Genomic DNA, 13,035 nt, shown 5'->3' on the forward strand with positions numbered 1-13,035 from the left:
CACCTGGTCTGGGACTGTATTTCTGTACTGATCCATTAACTTACTCACTGACTGACTGGCAAAGAGTGTGCATTGTGCACAATAAGGCCTGAATATGAGATGTCAAGATCACAAAAACATTTAAGCAGCCTTACTGTTGGAACTAGAAAGGGGCCCAGCTGGGTAGAAAAATTATATAAATAAATATATACTTACATACTGTGACAGTGTGCGGATAGTGGTGCATGAAGGTAGGTATTTTAGGTTCACATGGTTCCCCATCTCCCTTTCCAAACGCTTCCTGACAGTGACGAATAAACGCCACACACCTGTAGGCCGGTACAAAGTCTGCACACCTATCTCACATCAAGCCACATAAAAATAGATCACACATACTACTCAGCACAAAATGGTAGGGAAAGGGACTGTAAAGAGAGGTGAAACAGAGGGAAAGAGAGAGTGGCCTGAATGAAGGGAGAGAAGAGAAAGAGACGCACAGACCACAAGGGCACACAACCTACTTTTGACTAACAACAACCCTTGGAAAATGAACCCAGAAAGAACATTGACTGCAACACTGCCAAATTCTCCAAAACAACATCGTATTACAGCAACCCAAAGTGACGAACCGGCACACACTCCACGCCGTGCCACAATACATACATACATACACACATAAACACTGTAATAATTTCTACAAAAATTAATATTATAATTGCAGTTTAATGACAATACTTTGAACTTTCACAATTTTAATATATTTTATACAGCTGTGTTGTTGATATAATTATGACTAGTAGATTAATAATCAGAAGAAGAAGTAGAAGAATGCTGTTTGCAATATGGGAAGTTAGAAAATAAATTATAATATAGTAATATCACATATTATTACAATGTGTGGTAATATAGAGACCTCTCAGTAATTCAATACAGTGCAGGCAGCAGCAGGAGTCCTTATCTCCCCTTTGTTCTCGTTGGGTAAGATGCTAATTTTAAGACAGCAGAACACCTTGCGCAACGTAGTTGAATAACATAAAAATACATTTAAATAAAATTAAATTGCAGCAACAATTCACTTCATTGTGGCTAGGTCTATCCAACTGGTTCGCTTCTAGACTTACGTAGGATGAATTCTAGATAAAGGTGCTGGAAGAGACAGACTGATTTAAAAATGAAAAAGACATTCAAGTGTTTTAAAGACGTCACAAACACCCATATGTCTTGTTGGGTTGGATTCTAGTTGCTCAACAGGAGCAGGTTCACTTTGCTGATTTGCGGCTTGTGAGTCAATGGCGGCATGAAAACATATTATTTTCTCTTCAATGTAGTCATATATGTAATGTTCTTTAAAAATGTTTAAACAAGAAACACGTCTGTTGTCACAACAACAATGAGTTCTATGTTTACTTTATTACAATTGTTGCACTTGATTACCTGAATTAATACTATATTATAAGAAGGGTGTTACAAATATAAATGTGAAGGAATACATACATAAATAGATGAATAAAATAATGTTATAGACAATATGGAAGAGTGTAAATTGTGTGTGTATCTTTGCTGGGGCTGCATGATACATCTGTGAAGTGAGACAGGGAGATCCTATCTATGCTTCTTCCTGTAGTGATCAGATTGTAACAGACTCAAGTGGTCTAAAGTGCAGGAAGACGTGCATGTCTCCAGAAACCCAACATGCATCAAGCACAGATGACCCAACTGATATGATCCCTTTTATCACTGTTGTTTTTGATTATGTCTATTATTTATTATTAATTATTATTATTAGCATACATCCTAGTCCAAATGAGCTAACAAATGCAAATCTAATAGAATGCTGTCCCTGGCATGTGCCTACAAAGGTCTACAAAGCAACGTATCTGTATTTGTGTTTGTATTATTTATCATGACCATTATTATTATTAATAGTAGTAGAAATAGTAGTAGTAATAACATTATTATAGTACCATCATTATTGTTAATATCAAATCCCTATTATTATGCCCATGTTCCTGTATTGCCGGGCACACAGCTCAATACAGCATTGGTGGCAACACAACAGCAGTCTGTCCACCAGAGGGGGGTATAAGCACATATATAAAAGTAAGATTAAATAATAAACCGTGTAGGTGTGTCATGGAAAAGGGAAGCTGTAGATCGGAGTAAAAGGAAATATCTTGGGGAGGCCTCTATCCAGCCTTGTGGAATTATTCACCTCCCTTGGCATTTTTCATATTTAGTTGCTTTACAACCTGTAATTTAAATGGATTTTTATGTGGATTTAATGTAATGGACATACACAAAATAGTCCAAATTGGTGAAGTGAAATTAAACAATTTAAACAATTGAAAAATGGAAAAGTGGTATGTATTCACCCCCTTTGCTATGAAGCCCCTAAATAAGATCTGGTGAAACCAATTACCTTCAGATGTCACATAATTAGTAAAATAAAGTCAACCTGTATGCAATCTAAGTGTCACATGATCTCAGTATATACACACCTGTTCTGAAAGGCCCCAGAGTCTGCAACACCACTGAGCAAGGGGCACCATGAAGACCAAGGAGCTCTCCAAAGATCAGGGACAAAGTTGTGGAGAAGTACAGATCAGGGTTGGGTTATACAAAAAATATCCAAAACTTTGAATATCCCATGGCCCACCATTAAATCATTTTTTGTGTGAATTTTGTTATTCAGTGAAAAATAACGATAGGACTCGAATGCAAAACGTGACGTTTTTCATCAGGTTCCTACGGAAGTGTGCAGAAACCCCACCTCCTTGAGCAGTGCTTCGTTTTTCAGAAAATCGGGGTTCACAACCTATCGTTTTTAATTGTTGTGACATCTTTTTTCTGAGCAATATTTCGAATATTTGGAGGCGTTTTTGATGTTCACATTATTTTCAGTGGTTTCTTTAAGTTAGATTTCAATGATCTTCATCAGCAGTAATACACTTCTTTATGGTTTTGCACAGATCAATGTGATTAATGTTTGATTTTGGGTCTTGTCTGTGCCCCATTGCCCACTAGATGGCGAGAAAGTTGACCTGAGATGAAACATTATAATGGTTGGTACAAAATCAAACAGAATAATTATATATAAATGATTGTATTATTATACAATATTATTATATTATATTGTATTACTGAGGATCCAAATTAGCCTTTAAAAGTGTCCAAGCTAAAATGAATTCACGTGAATAATAATAATAATAATAATAATAATAATAATAATAATAATAATAATAATAATAATAATAATAATAATACATAGGACTGAAGTATGATTAATCATTTTAATGATATTGTATTCATTATCATGATATATACATGTTTTAACAGCTGTAATCAGCCAGATATAAAATCATTAGTATTATTATTATGAAAGCTTTATTAATTTAGTGTACCAATCTTTAAACATCAAGAAGGAATATGAGTCTTGATATGCGTCTTACCACTTTTACTTTTGAATTATTCTTATTCCTTAAATTCTTGTTTCTTTTCTTGTTTTAACCTTTATCTTCTCCTTTATCCTCTTCTTTTTCTTTGTCTTTGTTATTTTCTTCGACATCTTCATAATAATAATATTAGAATTTATGGCAGGCAGATTTATATAATGCAAGGTTTACTTGCATAATACATTGACAATACTATAGTTTCAAGATGCTACAATATAACTCAGATGCTTCTGTGAGAATACAGAGAGAGCACTCTGTAAACCAATAAACCAACAATCCAACACTTAAACAAAAGAGCAGAGAGTAAGGGATAATATCCAGGGAAAGGGTTGTGGAAGAGACCCTGAAATTGATCATTTTAATATGTCTTGGAAGCTTTACTTAACATCAGTTAAGCAGGCAGTGTTGAGAGATCTCAAGAAACCCAGCGGACCTTTTGGAACAAAAACCTGAATACCCTTGAACAGCCTCACAACAACCTGAGCTCCCCTTCATTTAACCGGTAACTATACTGGCTTATTTAATCAGCTGATCACCGAATAAAGATATTTATATATATATATATATATATATATATATATATATATATATATATATATACACTCACCTAAAGGATTATTAGGAACACCTGTTCAATTTCTCATTAATGCAATTTTCTAATCAACCAATCACATGGCAGTTGCTTCAATGCATTTAGGGGTGTGGTCCTAGTCAAGACAATCTCCTGAACTCCAAACTGAATGTCTGAATGGGAAAGAAATGTGATTTCAGCAATTTTGAGCGTGGCATGGTTGTTGGTGCAAGACGGGCCGGTCTGAGTATTTCACAATCTGCTCAGTTACTGGGATTTTCACGCACATCCATTTCTAGGGTTTACAAAGAATGGTGTGAAAAGGGAAAAACATCCAGTATGCGGCAGTCCTGTGGGCGAAAATGCCTTGTTGATGCTAGAGGTCAGAGGAGAATGGGCCGACTGATTCAAGCTGATAGAAGAGCAACTTTGATTGAAATAACCACTCGTTACAACCGAGGTATGCAGCAAAGCATTTGTGAAGCCACAACACGTACAACCTTGAGGCGGATGGGCTACAACAGCAGAAGACCCCACCGGGTACCACTCATCTCCACTACAAATAGGAAAAAGAGGCTACAATTTGCACAAGCTCACCAAAATTGGACAGTTGAAGACTGGAAAAATGTTGCCTGGTCTGATGAGTCTCCATTTCTGTTGAGACATTCAGATGGTGGAGTCAGAATTTGGCGTAAACAGAATGAGAACATGGATCCATCATGCCTTGTTACCACTGTGCAGGCTGGTGGTGGTGGTGTAATGGTGTGGGGGATGTTTTCTTGGCACACTTTAGGCCCCTTAGTGCCAATTGGGCATCGTTTAAATGCCATGGCCTACCTGAGCATTGTTTCTGACCATGTCCATCCTTTTATGACCACCATGTACCCATCCTCTGATGGTTACTTCCAGCAGGATAATGCACCATGTCACAAAGGTCGAATCATTTCAAATTGGTTTCTTGAACATGACAATGAGTTCACTGTACTAAACTGGCCCCCACAGTCACCAGATCTCAACCCAATAGAGCATCTTTGGGATGTGGTGGAACGGGAGCTTCGTGCCCTGGATGTGCATCCCACAAATCTCCATCAACTGCAAGATGCTATCCTATCAAAATGGGCCAACATTTCTAAAGAATGCTTTCAGCACCTTGTTGATTAAATGCCACGTAGAATTAAGGCAGTTCTGAAGGCGAAAGGGGGTCAAACACAGTATTAGTATGGTGTTCCTAATAATCCTTTAGGTGAGTGTATATATATATATATATATATAGGATGCAAGAGATCGGTGTTTTTATTTAATTGTACTGTATTTTATTTAATTTGGACCATGTTGCACAAGTTGTGCCACCATCATGAGAAAAGCAACTTGCCCAACAAGAGCAGAGTGGAGATAAGAGCAGAGATGCAAGACCACATACTCTTATCAGCCTGGTCTTTGGAAATGAATATAATTTGAAAATGAATGTTTAGTCATACTGCGCTAGGGTGCTCTTCATCAAACAACTGCAGAAAAGTAATTTTGTAATCCACATTTGTAGCAAACATACCAAAGAATAGTCAAGGCACAATAAAGGGGGTATCATTTAAGTATAATAACATAGTCAGGTTACATGGCTGGGCTATTGTAATTGCATGGTAGGAAAATTGTGTTGTAAAAGGGTGCTATGGCAAAAGCCCAGTAACAAATGATTATTTTAGAATAGGATGTTATGGTAAAAGTACTTCATATCTGAATGGGTTACAGTGATACAGTAGGTAACTGTAAAAATACAGTGGATTAGTTGTGTTATAATTGGGGCTAAAGTAAAAGAAGAGGAGGACGGGGGGGTATAATAGAAAAGTCATATTTCATCTCTTTGTTATTGTAGAAAAACAGTGCAGTAGAAAAGTAATGTTTCAATGGAGGCTATGTTAACAGATGGGTTAAAATAGTAACATTCAGATAGGGATAACAGTACAGTAATACAGTGGTGTGCTGTAGTATAGCAGAATAGGCTACAATGAGGGGGTAAGAGTAGATGTTGTAGAATAGTCATGTTTAAACAGTGGCCTATTGCACATGTATTTACTGAACTAACAGCAGTGGAGGAGACTAGTTGTGTTGTGATGGGGGCTTTAGTAAAAGCACTTTAGTAACCGTAAAGAGTTATGTTTTGACTGTAGGCTTTATTAAAATCACAGTAGAATAGTCAGCCAATTAAGATGGGCTATTGTAATGGTGAGTAGAAAGCTGCAGTATTGTATGGTTATATCATATCATATGAGTTACATATTTGTGTTATAATAAGGGACTTGAGATACTTATCTGATGAAAGGGGGCTTTAGTAATGGCAGAGTACAAGAGTTTAGTTATAATTTGTTTTCAGTAGGATGTTTTGTGAAAGACACAGTAGAATGGTCCTTTTACATTAGAATATTAAATAAAGACTTTCTAGATATAGCCTATAGATATGTCATTGACACATATACAGTTGTATTGGTATATTGCAAAAATAGACAACTGTATTGCAATGATGCTTTAAAAAGTTCTCCCCGGGCAGGAACTCAAACACTTATCTCTGTTCTCATTGGGCAAGACACTAATCTGATGAAGGCAAAACACCTTGTGCAATGTGACAGAATAAAATACAATGAAATACAATATATTGTAATTAAATGATATAAAAGGAACCACACCTGTTTAATTATCAATGCTTTCAATTCTAAGAAGTCAGAACCCCCAGCAAACACATACCTGAAGCAGGAAGGTAATAATGGCCCAGATAGGAAGAAATTCATCCACATCGGTTATAATAACACCGATAAAGAACAAGAAGAGAATAAAAAGGATTTTATTACCCACAATAGAAGAGTTCAATAGTCATGTTTCTTATTTGGTCATTTTTACTTAATTAGGACTACAGCTGTATGGTGCATCTTTTTGTAATTTTTGTTTTATGGTTCTTGCTTTATGTGAATATATATATTTCTGACAGACAACCTGGGTAAAACAATATAGTATAATTATTTGACAACAACAACAACAACAGCAACAACAACATGGCAAACATGTTTAACATTGAAATTACATGGTATTAATAAAGCCTTATAAATGCATTATTACAATGTAGTAATAAACATGCTACTCCACAAGGTGGAAAACTCAATTATAGGGGTGTAGGGAAAGTGAAGTAGAACAGTCATGTCAGAATATGGGTCTGTAGCAGCAATGAAACGACAGTTTGCAAAAGTCCCAGCAGTGGTTACAGTTAGAAACAGCACAGCAATTCTGCTGATAGTCCCTTTACTCATTTAATGTAAGATTTCTTATGAAGATAAAAGCACTTATTTCCTAACCACAGTAACTATAGTTGGTCAAGACATGCATCTTATGATGCTCAGAAGAATTGTGCACTAGAGCCATAAACACACACACACACTCCCACACCCAATGTCAATGAAAGGACGGAATAAAGGTGGCCAGCACAAACACTAATTATAATATGCTAATTATAATAATAATACAAATGAGAATAGCAACATCAACAGCAGCAGCAGCTATCTGTAGTGATCTACATGTTACAATAGGGGAGCTATAGTAAATGTACAGCAGAATAGTCTAGTTACAGTAGGATGTGTTAGAATAACAATAGTTAATCTTGCATATAAGAATGGCAATAGCCTAAATTATAGTAGACATTTAAAAAAAAAGACCATACTTAGTAAGAGTACACTACAAGACAGAGGACTGTAGACAATTAGACGCAAGATCATGTTAAAATAGTGGGTAATATGAAATCCAAGAGTACAGTCATGGTATCATAGGGATTGAAGTAAGAACTCAGTACAAAGGTCAAGTCACGATGAGTATGGGGAAAAAATGCATTTCTGTACTTTTTTTGCTGTGTGTGTGTGTGTCTGTGTGTGTGTGTGTGTGTGTGTGTTTGTGTGTGTTTGTTTGTGTCAGGGGGAGGGAGGTAATATCTGATTGTGGGTGTTTTAGTGGGCATCTCCCAATGCCAGTGCATCCCTCTCAGATCTACATAAAGCATGTTGTCTCCAGTGGAGTCCAGTCGGGTGAGGAAGAGTCAATCCTCTGTGACCAGTGAGCTGCCATAGTTGTTGAGAGTCAGTGCTCTGTGTCCATTGTGAATCCAGGAGGGTCAAGATGCTTTTCCTGCAGCTGCTGTTCTCAGTCCTGCTACTGAACACCTGCGAAGGTAAGACAAGAAATCCAATGAAATCAAACACAATCAACTCTGTCACTCCTCTGTCCTTCCCGCTCTCTTTCTCAGACTCATGTCCAGTCTGTAATCCACCATGTCTCTCTCTATCTATCATATTCTCGCTCAGGCTCAGTGCAGCACAAATGCACTGTAGAGCTCATTTCAGTCAAATGTTGGGTGCATTAAACTGCCATCTCCTTCTCTGACTCTATGGTTGTCTATCGATCTATTCTTCCCTCTATCTCGCTCACTCTCTTTCTCTCTCTCTAACACTCAGTGCAGTGTGAATGGATTTTGTCTGCATTAAACATCTACCCATTGACCTCCCTCTTCTCTCTCATCCCGTCACTCTCCCTTTGTCTCTCCATCTCTCTCTCTCTGCAGTGTCCAGCAGTCCTCTCTTTGGGACTTTCATAGATGGGTCGAATCTTGATTATAAAACCCATTGGACGTGGCTTGTGGGAGTGGACGTCATCACAGGAAGCAGTGGGACAATCTATCCGGGCATTCTGGTTGGAGCAAAGTGGGTTTTGACAGCCCAGCACATCTTCAATGGGTAAGTGTGTATCCCCTACCCTACTGGACATGAACGGAGATCAACCAGTCTGGTTACAAAGTGGCCCAATAGGATAGAAACCCTAGAACTCCACCTGTACTGCCAGTAACTGTGTCGTCACAGCTATTTGCTGTTGTTTCCAAGACTAGTACCAATGTAGAAAGTATAGAAGGAAAAGTGGAACAATATAGTATAGCACAGGAACTCAATGTGGTGCAATACCAGCTATGCACCGTTACTTGCTCCCCCCCGAAACTCTCGCTATTCCTTAAACGTTGGTTTAAGGTGGAGGAGATCACTGATTGGACTGGCCGTGGATTGTAGAGCCTGCAAACAACTACTGTCCTATCCTTGCAGAGTGCTTTTATAGTTAGAAAGGCAAACGATTCACATTAGGAACAGCAATTATTGGGTTTCAGAACTGAGTAAATACTAATGTCCATTTAGCACCTAATCTCTGCCAACTAATTGAAACTTGCAATCATGGAAAACATGAGATTATAAATTAATTTTCTTTTTTCTTTTCAATAATATTCCACTTACGATATGCATCTGGATCAGAATACTAGTGACCATACAATTGCTGCTGTATTGTGCTTATTTCTATGTTTTTTTTCATTGTCCACAGGGCTAGCATCAGCCGCAGCAGAGTCTGGGGGGGGGACAAAGACCTTAGGGAAAGCAATGTGTCGAATATCAGACACGTCTACAGGCACAGCTATGACTTGGCACTGGTTGAGCTGGTGACTCCCCTCAACTTGGTTCCCATCACTTTGCCCTATCCTAGATACATGCCTCCATCTAACGCACGGTGCTTCGTCGCTGCCTGGAAATTTCTCCACAGATTAAGTAAGGAAGTACAGGTCGACAACACACAAAACACCTGAACAAACTTTGCTGATTTGCCCCTGTTCATTTCTTCTGTCCCTATTAACCAAGCTGACCAACACCCAAGGCAGTGAACCCTATGAGTCTGGTGGCAATCTTGTAGACTCCATTTGTAGCAATGGTGTCAAAATGCTGAGTGAGAAAATGCACTCCAGAGGACACAACATAGACAAATTACCAGCTTTGAAAAGAATGAAAACTGATATTTAAGAAGGAGAAATAGACTGTATGATACGAGCAATAAAAACTAATAGGAGAATTGTATTTCCTGAAGTGAAGAAAGAAAGAGTGAACTGAATAATCTCTTATGCACATTTATTCTTTCAAAGTCACAATTCTTGCTATGGCCGCACCACCGGTTTTATATTGGTTTCCAGTAGTAGGAACATTTCACTGAACTTTTTTACATTGTACTTCAAAGAAGCCACACTTTCCGAGAGTTCACATGTTTATGTATATTGTATGTCATTTCATATTATGATATTCCCATGGTGCAATGGAGTAGATCTTATTCTGTTGTCGTTTTTGTCCCTGTCAGACAAATGGCATCCAGTGAGTGCGGACATTGAAGTCACGAGTTGTGGCAGACATTACCCACATCGATTCGACACATTCTGTGCCATCGGCACGAGCAGTACAACTAGAATCTGCCAGGTAATCAGGGAACTCAGCCCTTTCTAATGTGATTATTCTAAATTTGGGTAAACAAGGTAGGGATCCATTTTAAAGGACTTTTAAAGGCCTGTCAAAGTAGGAAGCAGTTGTCTGTTAAAATCGTAAACATTGAATTTGTAATTAATTAATGAATTGTTAATTAAAATGATGGCTATTCCTCATACATAAGTTCATATTTCCATTGTTGAGCCATTTACTTCCAGACAGATGATTGAGAGACAATTGATGCAGCTTGGGAAGCTCTTGTCAGGGATGAAATACAGAAAGTGCCCTCCAGACCAAGCACATTCTGTAGCTTTTCAATGGACATGAAGATAGTGATTATACTGTTTTTACCACACAGACATGATGAAGTGTTTGTGATGAATGAGGTTGAGATGGACATATAATGATTAGCAGCCCTGCAAGGGAGAGGATGGGCTGCCGGTGGAGTCTCATAAGGCAATGCAGACAGTGCTAGGTACGGACATGCTTGGTGTGTGTGTGGAGTTGGTGCAGGATGGTGAACTGCCTTTGATCTGCTGGAGAGCAGTCATTATGCTGCTTGTGAAAAGTTATATTTTCAATTGGAGCCTGGAATTGGAGACATAGAGGACTACAGTGCTGCTGGGGCAATGGGGGCAGGCATCCTCAAGGTTTGCCGTCTGGGTGGCAGTGGAGCAGCAGAGAGTTGCATTGCCTGGGGTTATCCTGGCAGAGAGAAGGCAGAGCAGAAGAACTGGAAGAGCTTAGAAGAACAGGTAGAGGAGAGGCGGGGGTGCTGGCTCCTGTACAGAGGGAGGGTGCTGGTAATCAATGTTGTGTATGTGTAGAAATACAGTGACCATGTCTTTTGTGAGGAATTGACTGCGTTCAAAACCAATGTGGCTTTGCGAAGCACTGTAGATGGTACACGATGACATGAAGTCCAGTGTGGAGCAGTGTGTGAAGTTGTGGTGCACTGATGATGTGGTTTGTCATGTTGGGGATGAGGGAGTGGTGTTGAACATATAAAGAATGTGATGTGATGACAATTATAGTGTTAAGGTAATTGGATTAGTCATGTATTCTAACATTTATCTCTATCCCCCTCATATTCTCTCTCTCTCTCTCTCTCTCTCTATCTCTCTCTCTGCAGGGTGACTCGGGTGGCCCTATGTTCTGCTATGTTGGGGACAGGTACATCCTGTATGGGGTGGTGTCTGAGGGTCAGGCAGATTGCAACAGAAAAGTGTCTGTGCCAACCCTGTTCAGTAAAGTCTCCCAAGAGGTTAACTGGATCAGGAGTATGGTGCAATATCTCGCCTGAAGCCTGGGGGGGAGGGTGGACAGCGTCTCCTGTTTTCCTGCCTAGCTCACTGCACTGCTCTGCTTACAAGCCTGAAGAACCCAAAGTGATTTATATATGAAGCTGTCTTCCACACATTGATCTGGGTTGAGTATGCCTTTGTGTGCCATGTATGTATCATTTGGGTTTGTAAGGGATAGTCACACCTAGAGAGGGAGAAAGAGAGGGGAAGAGGGGGAAAGAATATTAGAGATTCCCTTCAGTATCTAAAATTTACAATAGGATGCGAGAGAAAGAGAGAGAAAAGGAGATGATAGAAAAGCCCCAACAACAGTGCAGCAGAAAGTGAACCAGAGAGAGAGAGGGGGAAATGTATGATTTCTTTTGTACTGTTCTTTCTCTTTCTCTCTCCCTCTTCTCTCTGCCCCCTCCTCATTTCCCACCTCTCTCTCTGTCTGTCTGGTGTGAGTCTGCTCTTGGCTCTGCTCTGCTATGAGAGATCAGTTGTACTGTGTCTCTGCTGAACAGCTCAATAAAACTGCAAAGCATTCAAACACCTGGTCTGGGACTGTATTTCTGTACTGATCCATTAACTTACTCACTGACTGACTGGCAAAGAGTGTGCATTGTGCACAGTAAGGCCTGAATATGAGATGTCAAGATCACAAAAACATTTAAGCAGCCTTACTGTTGGAACTAGAAAGGGGCCCAGCTGGGTAGAAAAATTATATAAATAAATATATACTTACATACTGTGACAGTGTGCGGATAGTGGTGCATGAAGGTAGGTATTTTAGGTTCACATGGTTCCCCATCTCCCTTTCCAAACGCTTCCTGACAGTGACGAATAAACGCCACACACCTGTAGGCCGGTACAAAGTCTGCACACCTATCTCACATCAAGCCACATAAAAATAGATCACACATACTACTCAGCACAAAATGGTAGGGAAAGGGACTGTAAAGAGAGGTGAAACAGAGGGAAAGAGAGAGTGGCCTGAATGAAGGGAGAGAAGAGAAAGAGACGCACAGACCACAAGGGCACACAACCTACTTTTGACTAACAACAACCCTTGGAAAATGAACCCAGAAAGAACATTGACTGCAACACTGCCAAATTCTCCAAAACAACATCGTATTACAGCAACCCAAAGTGACGACCCAGCACACACTCCACGCCGTGCCACAATACATACATACATACACACATAAACACTGTAATAATTTCTACAAATATGAATATTATAATTGCAGTTTAATGACAATACTTTGAACTTTCACAATTTTAATATATTTTATACAGCTGTGTTGTTGATATAATTATGACTAGTAGATTAATAATCAGAAGAAGAAGTAGAAGAATGCTGTTTGCAATATGGGAAGTTAGAAAATAAATTATAATATAGTAATATCACATATTATTACAATGTGTGGTAATAT

General features: G+C 38.9%; 1 protein-coding gene across 1 annotated transcript; it reads left to right on the forward strand.

Moving 5' to 3' along the window:
• The first annotated feature begins 8,036 nt into the window (after positions 1 to 8,036).
• On the forward strand, positions 8,037 to 12,149 carry LOC136768827 (plasma kallikrein-like). The gene is made up of 5 exons (XM_066723209.1): positions 8,037 to 8,203; positions 8,594 to 8,765; positions 9,394 to 9,614; positions 10,192 to 10,307; positions 11,446 to 12,149. Exons 1-5 carry the CDS (start codon positions 8,152 to 8,154, stop codon positions 11,614 to 11,616), a joined length of 732 nt encoding a protein of 243 aa, XP_066579306.1. The 5' UTR covers positions 8,037 to 8,151; the 3' UTR covers positions 11,617 to 12,149.
• Positions 12,150 to 13,035: the final 886 nt, after the last annotated feature.

The sequence above is a fragment of the Amia ocellicauda genome, chromosome 14, assembly GCF_036373705.1.
Source record: "Amia ocellicauda isolate fAmiCal2 chromosome 14, fAmiCal2.hap1, whole genome shotgun sequence".
Classification (NCBI taxonomy): Eukaryota; Metazoa; Chordata; class Actinopteri; order Amiiformes; family Amiidae; genus Amia; species Amia ocellicauda.

Bases quoted from the DNA above. Each gene is read 5' to 3' on its own strand.
- LOC136768827 (XM_066723209.1), top strand. From the start codon at position 8,152: ATGCTTTTCCTGCAGCTGCTGTTCTCAGTCCTGCTACTGAACACCTGC. The intron at 8,766-9,393 runs GTAAGTGTGTAT...CATTGTCCACAG, and splicing joins GCCCAGCACATCTTCAATGG to GGCTAGCATCAGCCGCAGCA. The intron at 10,308-11,445 runs GTAATCAGGGAA...CTCTCTCTGCAG, and splicing joins GTACAACTAGAATCTGCCAG to GGTGACTCGGGTGGCCCTAT.